This window comes from Trachurus trachurus (genome assembly GCF_905171665.1).
Source record: "Trachurus trachurus genome assembly, chromosome: 1".
NCBI lineage: Eukaryota > Metazoa > Chordata > Actinopteri > Carangiformes > Carangidae > Trachurus > Trachurus trachurus.
The window spans coordinates 3,603,580-3,627,725 of NC_139891.1; the positions used below are offsets into that span (position 1 = coordinate 3,603,580).

The window sequence follows — 24,146 nt, forward strand, 5'->3', positions numbered from 1 at the left end:
GCAGGACAGAACATGATTCCTCGTCATCGAAGATATGGACTAGACTAAAACACCATCCCAGAGAAAATAGCTCTGAAATGCAGGGTCTGGTCTGTCTCACTATTTTGTGTTGACTGTCTTAATGTCCTGAGAGTCTCCTGCATATCTTCAGCCTTCTCCTTTCTATTATTGAAGAAGTTTTAGTTAGAATATTATGAATTATCAATAAATATTATCGATTAATTAGATAGGATATTACTTATTATCCCTATTCTTCTGAACTGTAACTAAACATAAAAATGTGCAGTAGGCTACAGAGGAAAATTACTTCACTGGTCAACTCCCTGAGAGTAGACTACATAGGCTACTTGTATAACAACATTCAGTCTCTTTAAAGGGACAACGAGGAGTTTCTATTCGGTTATAAAAAAGTCTCACGTTAATGTGGATGAATCTCCGCTACCCACACTTGTTAATGGGCCCATTTTCGATAAATATATCGTTCCGTCTCTATCGTTATTTTGTTATTATTAGTGGTGGCGGAAGTGCTGGTCGAGCCGACCAGCGTTTCCTTCGTTGCGAATCATGAGAATAACGCAGCCGCATCGCCGTTTATGGTCGGAACTACGGTGGTATGTGAACCTCTTTGAACCTCTGACTTTAATTATTGATGAATGAAAACATGAGTCCGTCTTGCGCCCGGTCAAAGAAATGTACGGTGCGCGCGGAGGCTCATAAATGTAGTGTGAAAACGCTTCGCTTTTCCAAAACTCCTCGTTGTCCCTTTAAATCATTGCCTTTAAAATCACTTCAAAATAGCTGCAGCTGTTGGTTGACTGTTAAACTAATTGTTTCAGCTCTAATTTGACTAACCCACCACCATTAAAGTATTTAGAAGAGTAGTAGCCTATTCTTCGCTTCATGTGGCCCCTCCCTGCTGCCCTGCACTTACTTGGAATAATAAAGTCTGAATTTCTCTTGCAAAAGTAGAGATTCCTTCATTAAACAAGTTGGAGAACATGCGCACATGTCAAACAAATGAACAAAGACCAGTCCTGTATCACCTTTATGTTGTTCTAGTCATAATTAGGCTATTCATAACTTTGACTGCCTCATCATCATCATTGTCACTTATATGGTTTATTTGAGCCATTTCTCAATAGTCACACACCGATTTATGCTGGAATTTTTTGTCAATTTTGTTTCAGAGGGCAATGCCACACTGACATATGACATTGGTGGGAATTTTAAGAAAGAAATGCATGCAATTTGCAAAAAAATAAAAAATTAGGCAGGAGTGGGGCTGATTTTCTGATAGGCTAATAAAGTTCCCTACTACTTCTCTAGAATGCCACCTTCTGAGTAAACAGTGCATATTGGATATTGCTGGTGCATTGAATGGCAATGGATAAATAAAGATAAAATCCTATGTTATTTTGGGGATTTTGCATAAAATGGTGCTGGAACTATCCACAATAGAGAAGATTATTAACATGTCAAACAATAGAACAATGCATCTTTAGTGATTCTGCATCTTCAGTTTTCTGTTGTAACGTTGGTGCCCATATTAGATTTACAGTGTATATTCAGGCTGCTTTTTGTGTGTAGTTCGCTCTCTAATAGAAATCTACCGCCGCCATTTTGAAAGCAGCTGGAGCTTCCGTCCCATGTATGCGATACATCCATGTTCCGTCCCCACGTGAGGAGGAAGTGAGTGCGTAGAGAAAACGGAGCAATCGAGCGGAGCAGCTGAAACAGGCGAACTAAAGGGCCACCACTCCGCTCTACTTGTCTGGACTATCCGGGCTAACTTTAGCTACATGTGCTGAGGTCGAGGAGGAAACTGATCTCAACCGCAACAATGCCGACAGTTACTTTACCGCCGAAAGAGAACGCTCTCTTTAAGAGGATTCTGGTGAGTTGGTCGTTAAGGAGCCGCTTAACGACAGCAGCGGTTCTTACGGACAGATGGCGGGCTGGAAGGTCCGTCGGCGGCTCGCGGAGTGTCAGTGCAGCTCTCCGGTGTTCACGTTAGCTTCAACGGGTTAGCATAAAATGGTATCATTGAATGGGTTAACTAGCCCGGCCCTGATATGCGCTGTCACTGTAACGCGAAGCTATAACGGTTGTTCGTGACTCGCGTGGTTATTCGGACACATGTTTTTAATAGTAATTAAAACACACCACTCATAACACACATACTCTGTGTCGGCATTGGTGTATGTAGTATGACTTAGCTCGTTGGTTAGGACAGGCCTCACCGCCTGTCAAACACAACAACCATTAACTTAGCGGCAATGCTAGGTCCCACGATGGCTAGCACGCTAGCAGTCGTGCGTGGTGGTAAATCGGCTTCTCGGTGTGCTTTTATGGACGTTGGTGGCATTAGATAGCATTTGTTGCTAATTGGATGCAAAAATGCGCGGTTTTACCTGCATTCAACTGCACCTTTTATTTGGTGCCAACCCCGGGCCATGTTACCCTGCCACCCCGAGCTCAGCCCCCTGGTCTGCCATTTGACGTTAGCTAATCGGCTAACATTAGCCAACGAGATATCTTTAGGGGAACAGACTTTAGGTGACTGTCAGTCCACATCTGTGTGTGTGTGTATGTGTGGGGGGTGGACAACGGGCTGCACACATTACCACCGCCGGTCTATGTTGGATGTAGACGAACTGTTAGTGCATGTGTGAAGACAAGGGGAATAAGGGGAGGACCGGCGTGATTGTGTCAGCAAATCTGAATGTGCTTCAGGCCTGCTAGCAACCCACCCATCATCCGTCCACCCCACTCTTCCGTATTGGAGTCCTTGTGTCGCCCCGCTGTTTAGCTATCCGCACACAGTTTTATGTAGGTCAGAGAAATCGTCGGGCAGGTGCGGATTAGATTGAGCTCTAATTTTTGCAGTGTGACAGTAACTGAACTGTCTATGAACTCAGCGTAGCTTTTGCTGCACAGAAGTCCCCCCCTCCCTCTGCTGCCATGCTTGTAGTTGTCAGTGTGTGTTGTTCAACATCTCTGCATGGACATCCAGCTTCGTACTTTCCAGGAACTGTGTGTAAAAAAAAAAGAGAGGCAGTGATCAGCTAATTGTCGCCCCCCCACAGAATCAAATCACTACATGTTTCCCAATTCCTTTTGCAAAGACATTGAAGGAGGTTGGTGGATGTTTATCAACATGTTGGACTGAGAGGACTGACCTCTGGCAGGGAGAACAGACCTGTGAAGTGCACCAGAAAAGTTAGAGGCTGCGTTTTGCTGCATACCTCAGAGCAGGCATTGCCCCCCCCCCCCCCCCCCCCCCCCCCCCCCCCCGAATCTTGATGGAAGGTATTGTTTAATGAGTTAGATTGAAAGTAGTGCTTTTCACACCTCACTCCATCATTGTGGAATTTGTGCCAAATACAGTTAAATAACTTGGTGAATAGTAGTGGAGACAGGGATCTTTTGGATAACAACACAGGAGACATTAGAGTTGAATAACTCCACCACCAAATGCTTACATTTGGGACTCTACTATTTGTCCTTTTAAAGTGGTAGTTACAGATTCAACAATTATGGTATTTTTAATTTATACATGAACATCCGCAGGAATTTGTACAGTATACTGTTGGCATTTTTAGAGTTAATAAAATCTTCAAAATTATTTTAATTTTCAACAGTTAAAAAAAAATCTGAGTTACTCTTTAAATTATGTGTGTTTACAGTAAAGATGACTAAAATAATTTTGTCTGGTAGAGATTGATGTGTGAATAAAATTACCGTTATCAACTTCCCTGCAGTGAGAATGTGATACGAGTCTTGAAACAGTTTTCTCCCTGGCTGTAGTTGGGAGATGACCACACCCCTCTTTTATTTTTTGCTTTCCCAGACTGGGTGCCCAAATGCATTATTAGAAGTTGGCAATTTTCCAACTTTTGGTTGGCAGTGGAGTTGGATGAGTTTCCATTTTGCTCATTTGGGGACAGGGGGGACAGTTTCTCCTCCTGTTAGCCTGACCAAATGTTGGACATTGCATTACTATTATAGAAGCGATGGTCATCAACACTTCATCACAATTTTCTTTTTGCATGAAGGGGTAAATGCACAGCATCCAACTTGGAGCTCCTCATTTCTCCCTGTTAAAATATTAGGATAGGCAAAGTAGTGAAGTGAAAAACACAACTCTGATACAGTTCACTTGAGTAATGTAGACATACAAGGAAACTGCCTCATTACTGACAATTGTAGAACCCTGACTGTCTCAAAGGAGTGTAAATCACTATTACAGTGTGTAGTGTCTCTTCACTTAAACCTGGAAGGATGGAATACTTAAAACTGCATCCATTTAATTTGACTCATACCTGTAGCAACATGCCCCTTACTTTCTGTCCTCATTACAATTACAAGATCATTACAGTGAGACTTTCACTGGGAGTTTAACTGCAGGTTAAGGTTCTACCAGGACTGTCTGAGCGTACTATGTGCTAGTGTTAGGGCTGATGGCGTAAATATCTGACTCGGTGGTGAAAAGCTCGTGAACATGAATACCTCAACCAGGCTGAAACCCAATCACCATAATCTTCCCCGTCACTACCTTTTTCCTCCCAACATGTCATGAAAGTGGCACCGGTGCTTTCGGTGCGAGCTGTGATTTGTGTTTACCTCTAACTCTACTGTTTTGTCCCTCTGGCTCCTTGCAGTGATCCCTGCAGCTCGCAGCCACTGCTCAGACACATTCTCTGTGTAACTCAGGGGGTGGGGTGGGGTGGGGTGGGGGGGTGAGTTATTTTGGGTGAAGTAGAGAACATGCTGGATAAGCACAGCTGCTGGTGTTAATGTTGCTAAAATTACATTAAATATGCAGCACTGTATGTGAGACTGTTGTAGTAGTAGTATCGGTGTACGTGCATAATGCAACTCTTTTGAATAGTCATTTTGTGGTCAACACTGCTGACAGCACACTGTCTATTGTTGTCTGTGTCAGATTGTGATAGAGGTAATGTGTTCCAGTGATGAAGACTTTTGTTTGTAACAGTTTGAAGTGGAGATGCAGTGATTCTAATTGTATATATTTTTATGATAATTTCACAACTGGTTTTCTTTTTAACTACTGCAATTTGACTATACACACTATGAAATAACTAGACAAAGGGTAAACAAAGACATGTGATTGAAGAGTTGTAAAACGACTGTGTTATTGTGAGTGTGACCATTGTATGGTGCATGCCTATAAATGTGATGGACACAGAATTGGATACATGTGAGACGGATCAGGTGGTCACCGTTGATGGTCAATCAAACTGAAAAGTGGCTGATTGTATTCACCAGCTAGTGATTGGTGCATGTCTGGTCTAAACTGTACGTCATACATCACATGTAGCACTTTTTTTCGGCACAGAAATATAATCCCCTTTTCAAATTAAAAAGTGTTTAAAAACCTCGGATTGGGAAATAGCTTATATAAGTGAGTTAACTGATCAGCTCCTAGAGTTCCTGATCAGCGGTTTGACTGTTAACACTACATTCAGCAGCATACTTTAGTGGATATGTGCTGCTTGACTTTAACGGGGCTGGCATGGCTTACTGGATGCCTTGTGCATTCTTGGCATTATTTCTCTAAATGTTAATGACAGTGAAGCCGCAGGTCATCCACTACACGCGCTGTAAAACTCACTGGCTCATGTTAAATGCCATCTTTTCTCTGTGAAAAGAAAAAGCACAATTGTAGTAGTTGTTTTGTTTATTATTTTTCCGTGGAAGGACGAGGTTTTTATTAGTCAAGACTCATCGCAACGCCGAGACCTTGTGCATGCTCGTGGACTATAGAATAACTCATGGTAATGGTGTAATGAGCGGGGGGGGGGGGGGGGGGGGGGGGGGGTAAATAAGATGCTGGTGACAAGGTTGTGCTGTTGATGGGGGGGGGGGGATTTCTACATGTGTGTCCATGAGCCCCTTAAACCAGAGCAGTTGGTCTTTTCATGTATGTACAGTGGTATGCAAAAGTGTGGGCACCCCTGGTCAAAATGTCTGTTAATGTGAACAGTTAAGCAAGTGGAAGCTGAAGTGATCTCCAAAAGGCATAAAGTTACAATATAATTTCTATTTTTTTATTTTCATCTTTTACATTTTTTAAAGGGGAACTATGCAAGTCGAGTTGCTTTTCCTCTGTGTTGCTAACCCTCCTCTCAGCCAAGTGCATTTGTTGACAACAAAGCCGGCGAGAAATCAATCAATAGACCAGTACATAACGTTATGTATCATATACGATGTTACGCCGTGTATATATTTTGGTAGTCTTATCTGTCATAAACAAGGGGCACGGCAGTTATGGGGCACGTTTGTGTCGCGGTGACAACGGGGCAGCGGTGCTGATCTTGCAAGGTTGGTTTTCAGCCAAGAGACGCTAGGTGGAAGAAGACAGAGAGCCTCCATTCTCCCTGGAACAAGTTACAAGTCATTTATTTAACCATCACAATTACGCCAAAGCTGTTTAATTAAGGTACAAATGTAGCACAGTTAAGATAAAAATCCTGCATAGTTCCTCTTTAAAATGACGGAAAAGGAAAAGCAGCAAAGGTTTGACCACCCTGCATAGTTAGTACCTAGTACCCCCCCCCTCACAAAATCACAGTGTGTAAATAGTAAATATCTTGTCTGATACCTTGGTCAGTCTCCTGGGTTTCCCATTCTCTTGCAGGCTGCTTGTTTCCCCTTTTCACTCTAAAACTGTAGAAAACAAAATAATACACTGATATTGCTTAGAATATTGCAGTGTTTCATGCCTTTTTGGAGATCATTTCACCTTGCACTTGCTGAACTGTTCACATTAACAGAAATTTTGACCAGGGGTGCCCAAACTTTTACATGCTACTGTACATGTGTGTGTGTGTATATGTGTATGTAGAAGGGTAAAGATAAAGCAGCGGTCAGGTCTCCACTGTCCTCCACGCCCGTGGTGTCATTCTTAACTTAGTTCAACAGTCAATTACTTTCGAATTCATAACTGACCTTTGCACCAGTCTGTGATGTCGCTGCCATCCTTTCATCATTAGTAAAGATGACACACACACACACATCTACTATCTTCCTTGACAGCCAGTCATCAGCTGAAAAACAGAGGGAGCATATTGTTTGTGCTAACCTAACTCTATCTTTACACCATAATGTTATGTTCTAAAGCTGTATGTGGTTTAACTACAAAGAACGTAACAAGTATGACATTTTTTAAAATGATTATTTATACCTTTTAATATGATTCTTAAAAGACATGATCTTACAATGCTCTGTTGTAATGTGACACTACTTTTTCTCTTTGTCTAATGCGGCTCCTCTCTCGTTCCCCCTGACAGCGATGTTACGAACACAAACAGTACAGAAACGGACTCAAGTTCTGCAAACAAATCCTGTCCAACCCCAAGTTTGCAGAGCATGGAGGTAAGCAGCAGCAGCAGATGTGTAGATGTGAGGGGAAATGGGTAGTCTTCATCTACCATGTCCCTCACTGTCTCCTTTCTCCCCTTATCTCCCCCTCAGAGACCCTGGCCATGAAGGGCTTGACCCTGAACTGTCTGGGGAAAAAGGAGGAGGCCTACGACCTGGTGAGGAGAGGCCTGCGCAACGACCTCAGGAGCCATGTCTGTATCCTTACATGCGTATTTCACACACGTTTTGGTGAAGGAGGTCGACTCTGATGAAGACTTTTGTAAAATTGGTGGAAGTGTGTGACGCCATAGGACCTTGAGATGCCACACATTATGGAGAGGAGCTCTTGTCTCTGTGGAGCGCAGTCAGCACATCAGCTCTCTGCTGCTCTCCTTCTGCCCCCCCCCCCCCCCCCCCCCCCCCCCCCCCCCTCTCTGACTCCCAGGTCAGAGAGAAATCTGTGCTTATTTCCAGTAGATAAGCACCGTCAGACCGAGACCTGACTAAAGTCAACATACTGCTATCCTCCATTCTGAGAGATGCATATTGATATATGAAGTGCTTTCTAAAAAGAGCTCATGCTTCAGAATGGATCAAGCTTAGTCCAGCTGAACTGCAGACAAACCGCACATGAAGCCTGTGGGGAGCAATAGCATGTGATGTTCCTTAACTGACATTGGTGGACCTCCCTTCACGTAACTCATGAGTCAGTCATTCATGTGTTTTCTGTGGGATTAACTCCAGAAACTATGCATTTACTTGTGTCTCTGGTCTCATTACTCAGAAAGCATCTCCGTAAAACATCTGTGTGCAGTGTAAAAATGACAGTTTCAACAAAAATCATGACACGCAATATGATTTTTGTTTTGCATATAATTCAGTCTTATTTAAAAGCTTATCTTAACTGTGGCAGCTATCTGCAATATGTGTGTACACACTCAGTTTTCTTTACGCATGTACATTTTTCAAATTTCAATCCGGTCCAAGCTGTAACTGTGAGCTGGAGCACATCAAGCAGCAGCATGGTCCGCCCTGGGTCCCCTGATGACAATGGCTTCATTGTCTTCACCTTTGCTGACTTGATGATTTAAGTGTAGGCTTTGATGCTGTTTAAGATAGGAGAATAATGACTTTATTAATCCCCAAGTGGAAAATTTAATTTAATATAATAATCAGAATCAATTTATTTGTCATTGCACAACAACACAACAAGATTAAAAGCTAAACCTTAAAGTGCAACCACACATAGAAACAAGACAAACAATAACGGTAACGCAATCAGTGCCGACATTCAGGTCTTCAACAATCAACAAGTATGTATGTGTGTATGGATAAAGTGACAGTGCAAGTTTCTTTTCTTTTTTCTTTTTTTTTACTTACAATGAAGCACTTAAATGTACTGTATTGAAAGTTTTTTTTTTTCACCGTTACCAAAAACCCAAACAATACTAAACCCTATTCAGACTACGACTAAGATTGAACACATGTTGACACAGCTTTGAAAATGTCAGATCACACCTTTAAACATGTGTCCTTAGAATTAGTTTGACAGTGGATTGTACGGATGGACTGTGTGTGTGTTCCTTAACCTCCTGTGTGTCCCAGGCTGGCACGTTTATGGCCTGCTGCAGCGCTCGGATAAGAAGTATGATGAGGCCATCAAGTGTTACCGCAATGCTCTGAAGTGGGACAAGGACAACCTGCAGATCCTGCGAGACCTGTCCCTGCTTCAGATCCAGATGAGAGACCTGGAGGGCTACCGGGTGAGGAGCATCAGAGGGTCGATGGCCTCTATCTGGCTGCATGATGAAGCTACTTTGAATGAAAGGGGTTAAAATAAACGAGAAGCAGATTTTAGAAATACGGCAGCTTTTCTTTTTGATACACAAATAAAACAGGCTTCTACAGTTTGTGGACTACACACGCTGCCATCCTTGGCACTGCCTGGTCCAGGGAACATTATGGTGCTGATGTGGTGTGGCTGCAGCCTATCAGCAGCCAGATATAAGGTTACAGTCAATCTCCACAATGTAGAACAGTTCCCTTGGGACTCAGTCGGGGATTTAGATGCTTATTTAGTGCAAGGTATGAAATGGCAAGATGAAAGGAACACAAATATGGATGAGAGAGAAAACAGGGATGGGAACGTATTATGTTTTTTTTTTCAGTTTCCAGCTAGCAGCATCCTGGTGTCTAAACCATGAATCAGCAAAATTGCTCTTGCCAGTTGTTGCGTCTTCCCTGCTCATCTCCCTCAGCCACACATCACTACGTGCAGTTGAATCTTAATTCACTCGTGTTAAAAGCTAAAACAAACCTGTGTTGACTCTTTCTCCTCCAGGAGACGCGCTACCAGCTGCTGCAGCTGCGTCCAGCCCAGCGGGCCTCTTGGATCGGATATGCCATCGCTTACCATCTCCTGGAGGACTACGAGATGGCGGCGAAGATCATCGAGGAGTTCAGGAAAACACAACAGGTCAGACCCAGTCGGAGCCAGGCACTTGGAGAAAGTCTTGATATTTTCATCGTTCATAGCAACGGCAAAGAAACTGGTTTAACAAAGTGTTTAGAAGAGAGCATGCAGCGCACTGCAGCATCAGATGAGTGACAAGGCAGCTGACACTTCCTGTCATGTTAGAGGTGTCTAATTTACTGACTGATGGATCATAGTTGTGGTGATTTGTGACCGGTCAGTGTTCCCTTTAAAGACCCCCTCTGATGAAAATAGTTCCTGTGGCATTTTTTTAGAAGAAAAGTACCATATTTTCCAGACTATATGTTGCACCGGGGTATTAGTCCCATCTGTCAAAAAATATGTTGCGAAGAGGGAAAAAAACATATGTAAGTCGCAGCGGTCTATAAATCGCTTTTATTTTTGAAACATTTATTTCATTGGAATCCAAAAACAAACGTTTAATTTGGAAAGACTATTCAGTTAGTCTACACAATAGCCTTTTTTTCCTCCAGTCTAGCGGCCTGTCACAGTCTGGTTTGGGTCCACTATAGTCCCTTACCAAGAGAAGGGGGTCTTGGGTGCAGAGCAGCGCTGTCTCCGCCCACCACTCGGAGGCGCATTGCTAATGAGCCGCTGGTGCTCTGCCCTGGGAAATGGCACAGGATTTGTGATTTTGGCTAAAAACTTCGTAATCACAATTCAAAGATCACTGGAAAGGCTTTAAAATAACTAAAGAGGATGGTTGGAGGGGGTCTTTAAAGGAGTTTTGGACATGGGCGTTGTCTTGGTCACCTCTGCATTAGGGCTGGGCGATATATCGATATAAAAAATATATCGATATATTTTTTAATGGGATATGGAATTTGACCGTATCGCATATATCGATATAGTTCAAATTTGCGCTGTGATCCTTGCTCCATTCAGGCTGCTGATCTGGAGCTCCCTGCACTGCTCGCCGCGCTCCGCTCCGCTCCTCCTCTAACTATTTTATTCATGCTTATCAGACCGCTGCTTCACCAGCTGACCGAGAGGAACGCACCGAGTCCACGTCGACCTCGTTGCCGTTAACGAGCCGAGCCGCGGCTCTAGAGGCTCAGTCAGCTGCTGTAGCACGGCTGTTAGCCGTTAGCTGTTATTAGCCGTTAGCACGCCGGCCCCTGCAGCAGCGTCAGAGCTCCAGACCTCTGTGAGCCGCGGTGCTTTCACCAGATTCAGCTCGTAAGGTTCGCGTTTACCCCATGGATCTATGATAATATAATACATCCATGGTTTACACACGTTTGTTTTCACTCTGGTCCAAACCGTGGGTCCGTGAGTGTAACGTGACGTTTCCATGACGACTGACCGGAAAAGACGTGGGGCACGTCACGTGACTCCAGGTTAAAAAAAAAAAAATCTCTGAGAAATAACAGAGACACAAGGCAGTTGTTGTTTTTTAGTTTTTAGTGCAGACAATTGATAGTTTTATTTTATTTCAAGAGTGCCTTTCTATAAGACTCTGCTATAGCTGGTGTTTATGTTACAGAAATGTCTTATAATAAATTATACATGATAATGACAATATTTTCAAATTTCCAGCCAACTTTTAACATTGATCTTAGAAGAGGCCTTATGGAATCACGCCTTCTAAAATCCATTACTCCATTACTTTGATTTCAAAAAAGGTACTCTTGTCAGGCAGTATTTATGTTTATATTTTGTTATTTGAGCAACTGAACATTTATTCATGAACCAGATGAAGAAACCTGTTTATTATTTATTCATTTGATTTTGCAACTGTTCAGTGAAATAGCCGGTTTCAATAAAACTACCTGTGACTTGTCATATTTGGCTTTAACTTTGACTGAACATTTGCTCTCACTTTGCGGAAAAATATCGGGATATATATCGTATATCGATATTCAGACAAAATATATCGGGATATGACTTTTGGTCCATATCGCCCAGCCCTACTCTGCATCGCCACATCCACAATACAGAGCTCTCTCTCTCTCTCGCTCACTCGCTCTCACGCTCTCCGTGCCGTGATCCTGATAAGACCAGTCTGCTTCCTGCCTTTGTATCAACTAAATAATACAACAAACTGGTGTGAAAAGACAAATGCACATATACCCAGTGTCTGATGCTGAGTTTTTTCCCCAGTGGCAAAGATCCAGAAGTCCACCCAGTGGCTCCAGTCACTTCTTATTGTCGCTGGTGGTCACTGATAGTGAAGCCCATCTCAGAGCCTATTAAGTTCACCCAAGGGCAATTTTACATCATGGTTTTTGTCAGCGCCTGCAACTACTAACATTGCTTAGCATTGTGATGCCGTTTCCTCACCAGTCAGGTTGCTGGTCTTTGTCTCTCTGCCTGACTTTCCTGTCTCTCCCAGCGTACGGTTGATAGTTCTACTTGGCAACATGATTGGTGAGGAAATAGCCAGGATTCCTTTCCTCGAGCCCGAGATACTTTCAGCAAGTCGTGGCGGTCCTCTGTTGCTTGGTTACAGGTTTGACGGTATATCACGGTAGAAATGCCAGACGGTTAGCATTACCGTTTAAATTTTAATTACCACTTTAACAACGGGTGACTGCCGAGGTTAATTACTCTGGTTAATTCCACTCGCATTCGGTTCTGTACAGCATCAACAGTGTGTGCAGACAGCTTGGTGGGTTTGTTACGTGTCATTCAAAACAAGGCGACAGCGCTGCTCTGGAGATGGGGATCTGAGGACAAATAGGAAATTACAGTTCCCTCGATTGCAGAGAGGTTCATGCAGTGGTAACACCCAGTGCTGCTACCGGTCCCTGATGATCAGCTTATTTGGTCATTGCATGATTTCAATGTGTGGATGCAAATATCCACTTGATGAAATGATTCCAGATTGTGTTTCATGTTCCCATTGTGTTTGCATTTTAACCATGATGGTAACTGATTATCCATATCACATCATCCACTGATTTTCCATACTGTTTAATGTCGATATTACACGTCTTGTTCGTGAGATAAAAACGACGGCCCCAGAATCACATCTAGTATTTTGGAAATCTAATGTGCCGTGGACAAAAAAAATGTTGGCATCAACTTGGTGCCAAAGTATCAGCTCTCATCAGATCCCAACTATCAATTCTGAGTCATTTCAGACAATCAGAAAAGCTCTCGCAGCACAACATGCAGGGAGAGAGAGATAGATATAACAAGTACAAGGCTGGGGTGGAAAAAACGATTCTCTTATCAGTTCATAAAATCCAAGATTGATTTTATCAATAAATACATTTTCCTGCAGCTAATGCACCACAGGTGTGAAGCTACGCCAGTTTTTCTTGAAACGATAAAGTTAAATAAAATCCACTTAAAATCTATGAACATTTTTATCTCTACAAAAACCCAGTCACTGAAGCATGTGTAATGCAAGAGATCTAAGAAAAACAAAAGAAATGGTCAAAGTTATCACACAGACATTGAAAGTGTATTAATTGATTTCCATATGTCAACCAACAAACCTTCCACCTCTAAAGCGTCCAGTAGCTTCTGGTTGTATAGTGACTGAAATCATTACCTGTACTTCAGTAGGAATGGGCATTTTAAGCAAAAATACTATTTGAATATCATTGTGTTTGCAAACAAACATCACTGTGACCACAGATTATTTTTTTTTATGTCTATGATTATGTGTTGAAACTCTATGTGCTGCCATCCTTGGCCAGGTCTCTCCCAGGTTTGTCCCATTGAGATCTTTCTCAATGGGACAAACCTGATTAAATAGGTTATAAAAGATCAGTGTAAGGGCTGCTGTGTGATTGATTGCCTTTCGAATTTAAAAACTATTAAGTCAATTAAAAACTGCAGAGCTGGATTGAAGTCAGATGTGCAAGAAGAGGTTGTGAAGATCTGCGCTACTGTTGCATCTGTTATTGTTAAGATGCATGTCTAAACTGTTGGTCATGTGAAATAGAAAGTATATTAATGTTACTGCTTTAGATCCATCCTCAAAAATTATGTTTTTAATAATGCTCTAGGTTAGAGGAGCTACATCATAAAGCGTTGGTTCTCTGAGAATCTCCTTTATGTCCAGGATATTATAAGTAAGATATCTCTTTGAATCGAAATTAAATTGATTCAGCAAATCCATAGCAATATCCAGCCTCAAGAAATCTTTATTGTCATTACAGTGAACCGATGCGAGATCATCTCTTCCAGCTGCATTTATAATCTGACCAACAGTGTTCAGCAAAAGTAATATTCAGCGTATGAGCCAATAACAAACTGTCTTAACTCAGTATATCATTCATTCTGTCTCTCGTTCAATAAGCAGGACAATGAAACATGGCTGAAAATGAGAAGTGTTACATATTCAATGTCTGATGCTGAACGACTCTCCCTCCTTTTGTGTTTGTGGTCCAGACATCTCCAGACAAGGTTGACTACGAGTACAGCGAGCTGCTGCTCTACCAGAACCAGGTCCTGAGGGAGGCAGGCCTCTACAAGGAGGCCCTGGAACATCTGTCCAACTACGAGAAGCAGATCTGTGATAAGCTGGCAGTGGAGGAGACTCGAGGTGAGCCTTCTGTCAATGCTCCACTCTACACCTGATGATTCAGCCTCTCGTGCTCTTTAGTTGCATCATACCAGCTGCATCACACTTAAACGGTGTTGATACGGAGAGGATTCTAGTTAAATTGAAGCTTTGTTGGTCGACTTTGAGCTTCTAACAGCATCTTCTCCTCTCTGCCTCTGTAGGAGAGTTGCTGTTGAAGCTGGAGCGTCTGGACGAAGCCACAGAGGTGTACCGCCGTCTGCAGGAGAGGAACCCAGAGAACTGGTCCTATTACCGCGGCCTGGAGAACGCCCTCAAACCAGGTGTGACACAATTCCCTCTAGCATCATCCTCTCATCACTGTTGGCTGAAATATCTTACATGAACCCAAATCTAGGCAAGGCAAGGCAAGGCATCTTTATTTATATAGCGCATTTCATACCAAGGCAACTCAATGTGCTTTACATAAAGACAAAACATAAAAAAAAAGAAAGAAGCATAAGACAGAATAAAAACAAACAAAACACTAAAAACAGAGTTAAAAGCAAGAGCAAATAAAAGTAAAAGAAAAAAAAAGATAAAGTTTTAAGTTCTCAGCTATAAGCACGTGAAAAGAGAAATGTTTTTAACCTGGATTTAAAAGTGTTTACAGTTGGGGCTGATCTCAGTTCTGCTGGTAGTTTGTTCCACTTGTGAGCAGCATAACAGCTAAATGCTGCTTCACCATGTCTGGTCTGAACTCTATGCTCCACGAGATCTCTATGCTCCAAGATCTACAACTTTGTACTGACTTTCCAGGCGGCGTAGAGGACAGACACAAGATCTATGAGGACGCCTGGGAGAAGTTTCCCAAAGGACTCGTTCCTCGTCGGCTGCCGCTCAACTTCCTCACTGGTGAGAGCAATGATACATCTCCTCTGCTTCAACTTAATCTAGTATCAAACAAATGGCTTTAGTGGTCTGTGGTCGTTAAGTGTTTCGTCTAATGGAATGAGTAGGAATGAACTGTGTGGAAGGTTTGTGATCCCGTCCCTCTCGCCCTGTTTGTCTGCAGGTGAGAAGTTCAGAGAGTGTCTGGACAGGTATCTGAGGATGAACTTCAGTAAAGGCTGTCCGCCCGTCTTCACCACACTCAAATCACTGTACAACGACAAAGAAAAGGTGAGAGTCTGCTGACTGATCTGTGTCACTGTGACACTCTGTCCTCTCTTCATTCATAATCAGCTGACACGTACCGAGGTCAAAATGAAGGAAAGATGCTCAGTAAATGATGAAGAAATAGTGATGAAATATAACATTTCTGTTCCCTGATCCAGCTGTTTCTATACAGATGAAGGGAAAAAATTTAACATTTTATGCAAAATAATTGCAGTCAGCTCAAATAATTGCGACAGGCCTTAGTGTGTTGGATCAGATACTCTGAAATCCTCTGTCCCTTCCTGCAGTGCATCAGCTCATGAGGTCTGTCTTCCTTTTTTTCCCCTCAGGTGGCCATAATAGAGGAGTTGGTGGTTGGCTATGAAACCTCATTAAAAAGCTGTAGAATGTTCAGCCAGAACGGTGAGGAGGAAAATCAAGATTGTGATGAAGTTAGTCCTTAGTATTAAAATGCTTTGGTCACATGACTTACAGGATGTGCTTGCACTGTCACAGATGATGGAAAGGAGGAGCCACCGACCACGTTGCTCTGGGTGCAGTACTTCTTGGCACAGCATAACGACATGGTGGGCCAGCAGACTCTGGCTCTAGAATACATCAACGCGGCCATCGAGAGCACGCCTACGCTCATCGAGCTCTTCCTCATCAAAGCCAAGATTTACAAGGTGACACATCCTGTACATTTGTTAACCGTCGGCGTAGTGACCAGAGAATTGTATTCCTGACCGCGGCGTCTGCCTTCCGTCTCCCCACAGCACGCCGGGAACATCAAAGAGGCCGCTCAGTGGATGGACGAGGCCCAGGCTCTAGACACGGCCGACAGATTCATCAACTCCAAGTGTGCCAAGTACATGCTGAAGGCTGGCATGGTGAAAGAGGCGGAGGAGATGTGCTCCAAGTTCACACGGGTGAGAGAACCACGTCCACAGATCAGAGGGGGTTTCTGAAAACAAAAGTCCGGGATGGATTTCCTGCTAAGTCTGTTGATGAACCCTGTGGCCCTGGGAGTGTAAATCACTGAGGCTGGATCTGTCTTTCACTTATTATTGACTGAAGGCCCAGACAGGGTTACACAGAGCGACTACAGCAACTCATTAATAATATACTTATTATATTATTTTACATACAGTTTAGAAATAAATTAAAGCAGAGAAATTATAAACAAGATTGAATTTATGTGTTTTTGCTGCCTTGCTTGTAACCTACATCTAAAAATATATATATTTGTTTTATTTATTGTATAATCTGCTGATTATTTGTCTGGTTTCATTTGATGATTATAGGGTCATTGTTTCCTTATGGGCTATTGGTTTAATATATATAAATATTGATATGTTTATGCTTTGTGTCTGCAATGCCATCGTCAGACATTCAACATGGCTTTAAAGGGTAAATTAATGGGAAAATTGCGGCATTTATAAGCTTAATATCTTCAAAATAACATGAATCTTGAATGTCTATGTCCTATATGCACATGATTGAACAAACAAGTGTTGGCAGGAATGATCAGTGAGTTCACATACAGGCTGGATCTGACCAAGCCAGCAGAATTCTAGACATAAACAAAAATAATGTCTCGGTGATGAACGAGTGTCAAAGTAACATGTTGATGTGTTATTGCGATGTCATTGTGTGTCATTGTCTATGCTGACTGCTGTGTGTCTCTGTTCAGGAGGGGGCGTCGGCAGTGGAGAACCTGAATGAGATGCAGTGTATGTGGTTCCAGACAGAATGTGCACTGGCCTACAAGGCTATGAACAAGTTCGGGGACGCCCTCAAGAAGTGTCACGAGATCGAAAGGGTCGGTACATCTCATCATCATGACGAAGCCTTGTTCTCCTTTTTTATTTGTCACATCCTTTTATTCTACTATTCTATTATTATCTTAACTTTCTTCTCCCCTTCTCTTCTCCTTATCAGCATTTTGTGGAGATCACAGACGATCAGTTTGACTTCCACACCTACTGCATGAGGAAGATGACGCTACGCTCCTACGTGGACCTACTGAAGCTGGAGGACGTGCTGCGGATGCATCCCTTCTACTACAAGGCCGCCATCAGCGCCATCCAGATCTACCTGAGCCTCCACGACAATCCCCTGACCGACGACAGCAAGGAGCTGCAGGCCGACACCGGTGAGAGGACGGGGAGTTAGAATGTGGACCGGACCGGAGAGACACTTTGTTGTTCAAAAGTAAAACATTAGAGCAGCGATCCGTCATTAACTCATCATTTGTTCCCCCCCCCCCCCCCAGCGAATCTCTCTGACAAGGAGCTGAAGAAGCTGAGGAACAAGCAGCGGAGAGCCCAGAAGAAGGCCCAGCTGGAGGAGGAGAAGAAGAACGCCGAGAAGGAGAAGCAGCTAAAGAACCAGAAGAAGAAGAAGGAGGACGACGACGAGGAGATCGGAGGGCCCAAAGAGGAGCTGGTTCCAGACAAACTGGTCAAGGTAGGTGTGGGAAAAACCAGCAGCTGAATCTGTGAAGCCCCCCAGTGGGAGTTTGTTTCCTGACATTGTTTCCTCTGTGTGACGCTCACAGGTAGAAAATCCACTGGAAGAAGCCGTCAAGTTCCTGATGCCTCTCAAACACCTGGTCAAAGACAACATCGACACACACCTGCTGGCTTTTGAGATCTACTTCAGGAAAGGTGAGCACACACACCTGTTTGTCTTGTTTTGTACATCTCTTTCTTTGCAGTTGTCCTTTCCACACTGACCGTCATGCTTCCTTTCAGAAAAATACCTGCTGATGCTCCAGTCAGTGAAGAGAGCGTTGGCCATCGACCCAGACCACCCATGGCTACACCAGTGTCTAGTTCGCTTCTTTAAAGGGGGTAAGATGATCCTCTTTGATGCTTTCTACACTCCTCCATCCATTGGTTTTGGTCAGTGTCTCATCCCCCTCTCCTCCTGTCCTTCAGTCTCGGAGAGCAAGGAGCTGCCGGAGACGGTCAGGACAGTGCTGAAGCAGGAGATCACCCGGCTGTTTGGAGATAGCAATGCTAAGAGCTTCAACCAGGCCTACCTCACCAAGCACTCCGACTCCATACCACACCGACTGGCTGGTAGGACCACACACACACACACACACACACACACACACACACACACACACACACACACACACACACACACACACACACACACACACACACACACACACACACACACACACACACACACACACATCTTCCTTTCCCACCTGTTGAACTCATGAATAGGCGCGTTTCCATTACCCCTAGATGGCTTAATGGCTTTTAACACCTTGCCAGGAGGACTACAGTCTGAAATTAGCCTTTGGCTAACACTGTCACCTTTACATTTATTATGTTCATTAATGTGCACTGTCCCCCTTAAACAATTAAATAAAATAAGAAAAATAAATGAGCAAAACCCAAATATCGCAATAAAAAACAGGTAATGGAAACGCCTACTTTTCAAAAAACCTCTCAAATATCGCCAGAACATTTTTACGCTCATGAGGTAGTTTTTCAGACGTGCCGATATCAAAGTGTATTGCAAAAGTGTAATGGAAACACTTTTTTCGCATTTACACGTCACTCCAGGTCTGATCAGATATGATCCTGTTGGAGAAAGAGGGAGAGAACAGGGAAACAGAGTAGTGCTAGTGAAAAAGGGCCAGTAGTTAACATGCTGTGCTGCCCTTTACATTGGCCAAATGAAAAGTGGATAAGTGTGGCCTGACTTGGAAACACAACAGTTGCATATTGTTCCCATGTGTTCCTGTTTATGTCTTGTACACAGGGTTGTCTTCTCTTCCTCTGTCCCTCTGCTCGGTAAACAATTGTGTAGCACTGAAATCCCGCTCCCTTTCACACATGTTCTTTCTCAAAATAATCGTACTTTCAAACACCAGAAAAAGAAAAAGTAATTTCTCCTTTTGTGTTTAGTTTTTGAAAAAGGATTTCACACACAAACTGTCCCCCAGACTCACAGACACTCTTCTGCTCCTCTGTCTCTCCTGCAGCTGCTAAGATGATGGCGTACCTGGACTCATCGACAGAAACAAAGGCAGCGGAGCTGGCCACTGCACTAGACGAGCCGCTCAACAACAGAACCATACAGGTGTGTGTTCAGGGACTTATTCCCTCTGTTCCCACTATTTCAGCTAAGGGTTCCTACGCAAGTATGGAAATGTCTGGAATTAGATTTTATACATTTCCAGGTCTGGAAAGGTCTCGAAAATGGAAACTATTGGATGGAAATATATTCAGGGGTTAAAGTTCTGTCGCCACGACGGATTTCCGTCAATGGGAAAAAATGAGGGGAGAAAAAAAGGCTACACGTGTTTTTGTTGTGGTTTAGCCGGCTCCCGGTCTGTCATTTCTCCCACTAATCAGTGAAGGAAAAAAAGTAAGATTGTGGGGGATATTTTTTCGCACTGTCTGGCAACCTTGGCCTGTCACTCGCTGGAGGCAGATACCGGTACGTAGTAGCGTTGGGTCTCCTGCTGCTGTTGAATGGCTGGTCCAGAACCCTAGATTTAAAATATGAGATTTGTTTTTGCTCCCCACTAGACCAGTTCTGAGTTCAGTTTAAGTTTTATCCACTCCAGCCATTCTTGCCTTGTTACCTTACAATGATAGGAACCTCAGTCAGTAGGAACAAAAAAAAATGTCAGTCAAAAGATTTTTTTTGCTTTAACCCTTGTATATTTATCTTAATACTTATCTGGGTTTGGTCTTATCTGAAATGATTTACGGTAGGTTAATTATAATCTCCTGGAAATTATTTGGTGACATAATGGCATACAAATTCAGAATAATGAAAACAAACCATTAATTGCATAATTTATTTACATGATACACATCTATTTACGCCAATGTCAAACATTTTTTTACTGCAAAGTCAGGAAATTAGAGTCTGGAAAAAGTATAGAATTTTGACATTTCAAATGTGTAGGAACCCTGAGATAAACAGTTGCTGGATTCGGCTAAAAATGTGTTTTACCGTACTGTGGACTAAGAGGAAAACCAACTCCTTCTCATGTCGTCCCCCCCTCCCCCCAGATCTGCACAGAGGTCCTGGAGTGTCTGCGGACCGGCGTCCTGGGCGACTGTAAAGAGCGCGTGGAGGCGTACCGCGCCGAGTGTCACAAGCTTTACCCCTACACGTTAGCTTTCATGCCCCCGGGATACGAGGAGAACACCAAGATCGCCAACGGAGACGTGTCCACGGAAACGGAGGAGCTAGCCAACGAGATGTGAGCAAGACAGAACAACAGCGGATGAGAAAAGGAATTGGGCCGAGCACGGAGCCTTGTGGTACGCCTGGCAGCCTTTTTGTTAGAGCCAAACGCGGGAAGCAAAAATGGGTGTTTTGTTCTTTGGCTCATCTTAATAGGGTCTGACCTGGCATGGCTTGGCTCTCTCCCACATGGTGAAAATCAGGACTGTGTGTGTGTTGAGGGCATGTGTATCCGAGTGAGTGTGTGTGCGTGCGTGCGTGTGTGCGAGTGCATGTGTGCAGTTGTGTATATTAGCGGGAAAGAGGGTGGGGGCGGGGGGGGAGAGGGAGATAACAGAACGGCCATTTTACTTTTTTAATCAAGCTGACAACCATGCTGAATATGAAAAACAAACAATAGCTAATGGCAAAACTGTTGGGATGAGCTGGGACACGGACTTTCAGTTTCCTCAGACGATCGATAACGGCAACGGCAACCACTCGAGTCCGACTCGGTGCTGCTCCGACACACACGCCTGTCGCATAACTGTTGTTCCCTTATTTTTAAGAAAAAAAAAGAAAAGCTAATTTAAATGAAAATAGGACACAACTGTCACCGGGGGGGACGGGAGACCGAGCTGAGTGGATCTGATCCCCGACAGATCTGTAGGAAGCTGAGGAGGAAGAGTCGATGAGGACCTTTTTTTTTTTAAGTAGTTAACGGAGGACGTCCAGCGGCCACAGGTGCATCTGTATCTGCTGTTAACACTCCAGTAGAGCTACAGGTCTACATGTGGCAGTGCAGTAGGGGAGGGGGCGGCGGGGGGGGCCACAGCCCAGAGAAAGTGGAGAGAGTTGCCCTCACATGTTAACAGTTTGTTGGTCAGACTGTGCTTCCCTCATTGTTCCTGGTTCAACACGGGAATATGTAATCCTGTCTGTTTTATTCCGGAGCACCTTTTTAACACAGAATGAAGGTTGTGCGTTAGTGCTCCGTTTCCACACACACACACACACACACTGCAACCCCCCACCGACCTTTTTACATAGTTTCTGAGGCAGTTGGATAGATCTAAGCAATACCATAGACACCTTCCTGTCCTTAACGGATCACTGAAACTCTGCCTGACGTCGGTCACACCTCGCCTCCCGGCAGAGTCGCCTGTGTCGCTGCCGTCGCCACCGTTAAAAAAAAAAAAACGGTCCGATGCGCATTAACACGGAGACTCTGACAGTCCAAGTGGGAAAAAAAAAAAAAAAACGAGCCTCCAGTACATCTCACTTCAGAGAGCTCCTCTCCGCAAAACAAACACGGCTCCTCTAAAGTTCAGCATCGAAGCCTGTTGCCCAACGATGACAGAAGCGAAAAATGTTACAAAGCGGCTAAAAAAAACAAACAAAAAAAAAACTAAACATCTGGAATTTATTTTACTTCTTCTGTTCTCCCTTTTTTCCCCAGTAATTTCTTTTTCTTACCCTTTTTCCTCTAATTTGGGATCTAATGTGAAAGATGAAATCTGAGATGGTGATGTATGATATCTCTGGAATTTTGTATTAAAACCAAATGAAAGAAAACAGTTGACTTCTTTGCATCTGTAATGTGTAGCCGCTGTTCCCCCTCACTTAGCTGCTGGTGTTGTGAAAGGGAGCGTTGGCGTGGATCAGTTTGGAGCCATCACACACTTGGTCCTCAGATGTAGCCACTGTACATAAAACATTAGGTTTATTAGTTGAAAGGTTTTCTATTTACAACCCACTTAAAGACGGAGCTAAATCGGCCTAAACTGGTTGTTATTCATCTCCAGTTTCATTCTGATAAATATTTAAAAAGAAAAAAAAAACACTAAAGGTGATTTCATTATCCGAGATGCAAATGATTTTCATATTTTCTTTTCTCATACATTGTTTGTGAACCACGTCTTCTCCGCTGAAGACAGAGATCAGCTGTGTAACTGTGGCCTCCAGGGAATCAGTTCAGCTCTTCACTTTGCCACTTGTTCGATTGTCCCCTCTGCACACACACTAATTCATAACAATTATATTTTCCGAGGCCCAATTGTAAAGCTTATTTTTTGTCATATTGCTAAGTACATGCATGGCCTGCAAATACAAAGTTCCTTTTAACATTTTGCTCTTTTGTTTGTTAGAATAACATCTTCTGGCATGTTAAAGAACAGAATTTGTATTGGACCGTTCCTTCTCTGTGTCCGACCAGGTCTGAGGACTGAGGTATAGTTGCAGGTTTTTTGGTAGACCAGGATTGTACCAAATACTCAATCAAAGCATAGATTCAATCTGCTGTAATCTGTTCAGACTGGGTCTCTGGGCTTCCCGCTGTGATGTTTTGTATCAACACTGGCATAGATCCCAAATGTTAATAAAAAAAATCCAGATGTGGATCATTGTTACAACAATCTTTTTGGACTGACAATTTATTTGTGAGAAACTTACCGACATGTACCTGTACATACAGTAAAGAGCTTGTTGAAGACACAGCTGCTGCAGACAGAAACATGACTAATGTAAATCTACCAGCAGGGGGCAACACAGGTGGGAGGGTGAAGGCATGAATGTGGAGTTGGTAATACACATACAAATTCCTCCACACAGAAACACCTCAGGCTGTATGTAACTGCTCTCATGTTATATATATATATATATATATACTATATACATACACACGAGAGCAGCTTATACACTACTAAAACTGAAATTTGCAGATAAAGCATCTAAAATAAAAAATTTCTGAAAATTAGTGTAATTTAGCATCAGCTCATAATTAACGTACATAAAGCCCAGACGCCCTTAGTTTGTCTTCATCACATATTGCAACCTGCTCGATGCTAAATTGTCCCTCTCAGTTCACAACCTGCTGCGGTGAGAAACTCACAGGTCATAACTGACCCTTAATCGGCTGGAATCCCACGTTTCATAAGAGAGAAGGCAGATGTGGAACATCTACACTACAGGCTCAGCAATGACACTGTTCACTGTCATTAACCTGGGGGATTCTGACAGAGGTTCAAATATTCACAGTCTCAGTCAGAGATGGAACTTCAGTCAATAACAGCCAGCCGACTGACAAAAGCTTGATTACAGTAATATTAAAATCCAGGGTCGGGGGTGGGGCCTCTCATTAAGGTTTCTCTGTATTCCTCCTGTTAAAAGAACATGATGTAAATAAAAAGGTAATTTTTTATGACACACAAACATTCATTGTCAGGTCTAAACACAGTGTTAGACATGTCTGATACAGAATGATAAAGGAAACATGCACAACTCAGAAAAAGTTAGTGATACTTAAAGCAGAAGTAAGCGGGATATTTGTGTTAATATAAGTCTTAAATTTCAGAAGCAATCACTTCTATAGAGTGTTTGGTCTGAAACACGGGTCTGTCAGTCACTCTGCTCTGCTGTAAGCCCAGGAGAAAACTTTCCTTG

The 24,146-nt window shown here is 43.2% G+C and overlaps 1 protein-coding gene across 1 annotated transcript; it reads left to right on the forward strand.

Annotated features, from left to right (window-relative positions):
• Positions 1-1,688: 1,688 nt before the first annotated feature.
• Positions 1,689-22,670, forward strand: naa15b (N-alpha-acetyltransferase 15, NatA auxiliary subunit b). Its single transcript, XM_083976227.1, has 20 exons — positions 1,689-1,894; positions 7,314-7,398; positions 7,498-7,602; positions 8,992-9,149; positions 9,728-9,862; positions 14,228-14,381; positions 14,564-14,683; positions 15,159-15,254; positions 15,415-15,521; positions 15,848-15,920; positions 16,014-16,183; positions 16,274-16,426; positions 17,191-17,319; positions 17,439-17,652; positions 17,773-17,966; positions 18,058-18,166; positions 18,254-18,352; positions 18,440-18,583; positions 19,507-19,604; positions 20,549-22,670. Exons 1-20 carry the CDS (start codon positions 1,841-1,843, stop codon positions 20,744-20,746), a joined length of 2,595 nt encoding a protein of 864 aa, XP_083832353.1. The 5' UTR covers positions 1,689-1,840; the 3' UTR covers positions 20,747-22,670.
• The last annotated feature ends 1,476 nt before the right edge of the window (positions 22,671-24,146 follow it).

Excerpts from the sequence above, each read along its gene's own strand:
- naa15b (XM_083976227.1), top strand. The coding sequence starts at position 1,841 with ATGCCGACAGTTACTTTACCGCCGAAAGAGAACGCTCTCTTTAAGAGG. Across the intron at positions 15,522-15,847 it reads TGTACAACGACAAAGAAAAG|GTGGCCATAATAGAGGAGTT; the intron begins GTGAGAGTCTGC and ends TTTTCCCCTCAG. Across the intron at positions 16,184-16,273 it reads TCAAAGCCAAGATTTACAAG|CACGCCGGGAACATCAAAGA; the intron begins GTGACACATCCT and ends GTCTCCCCACAG.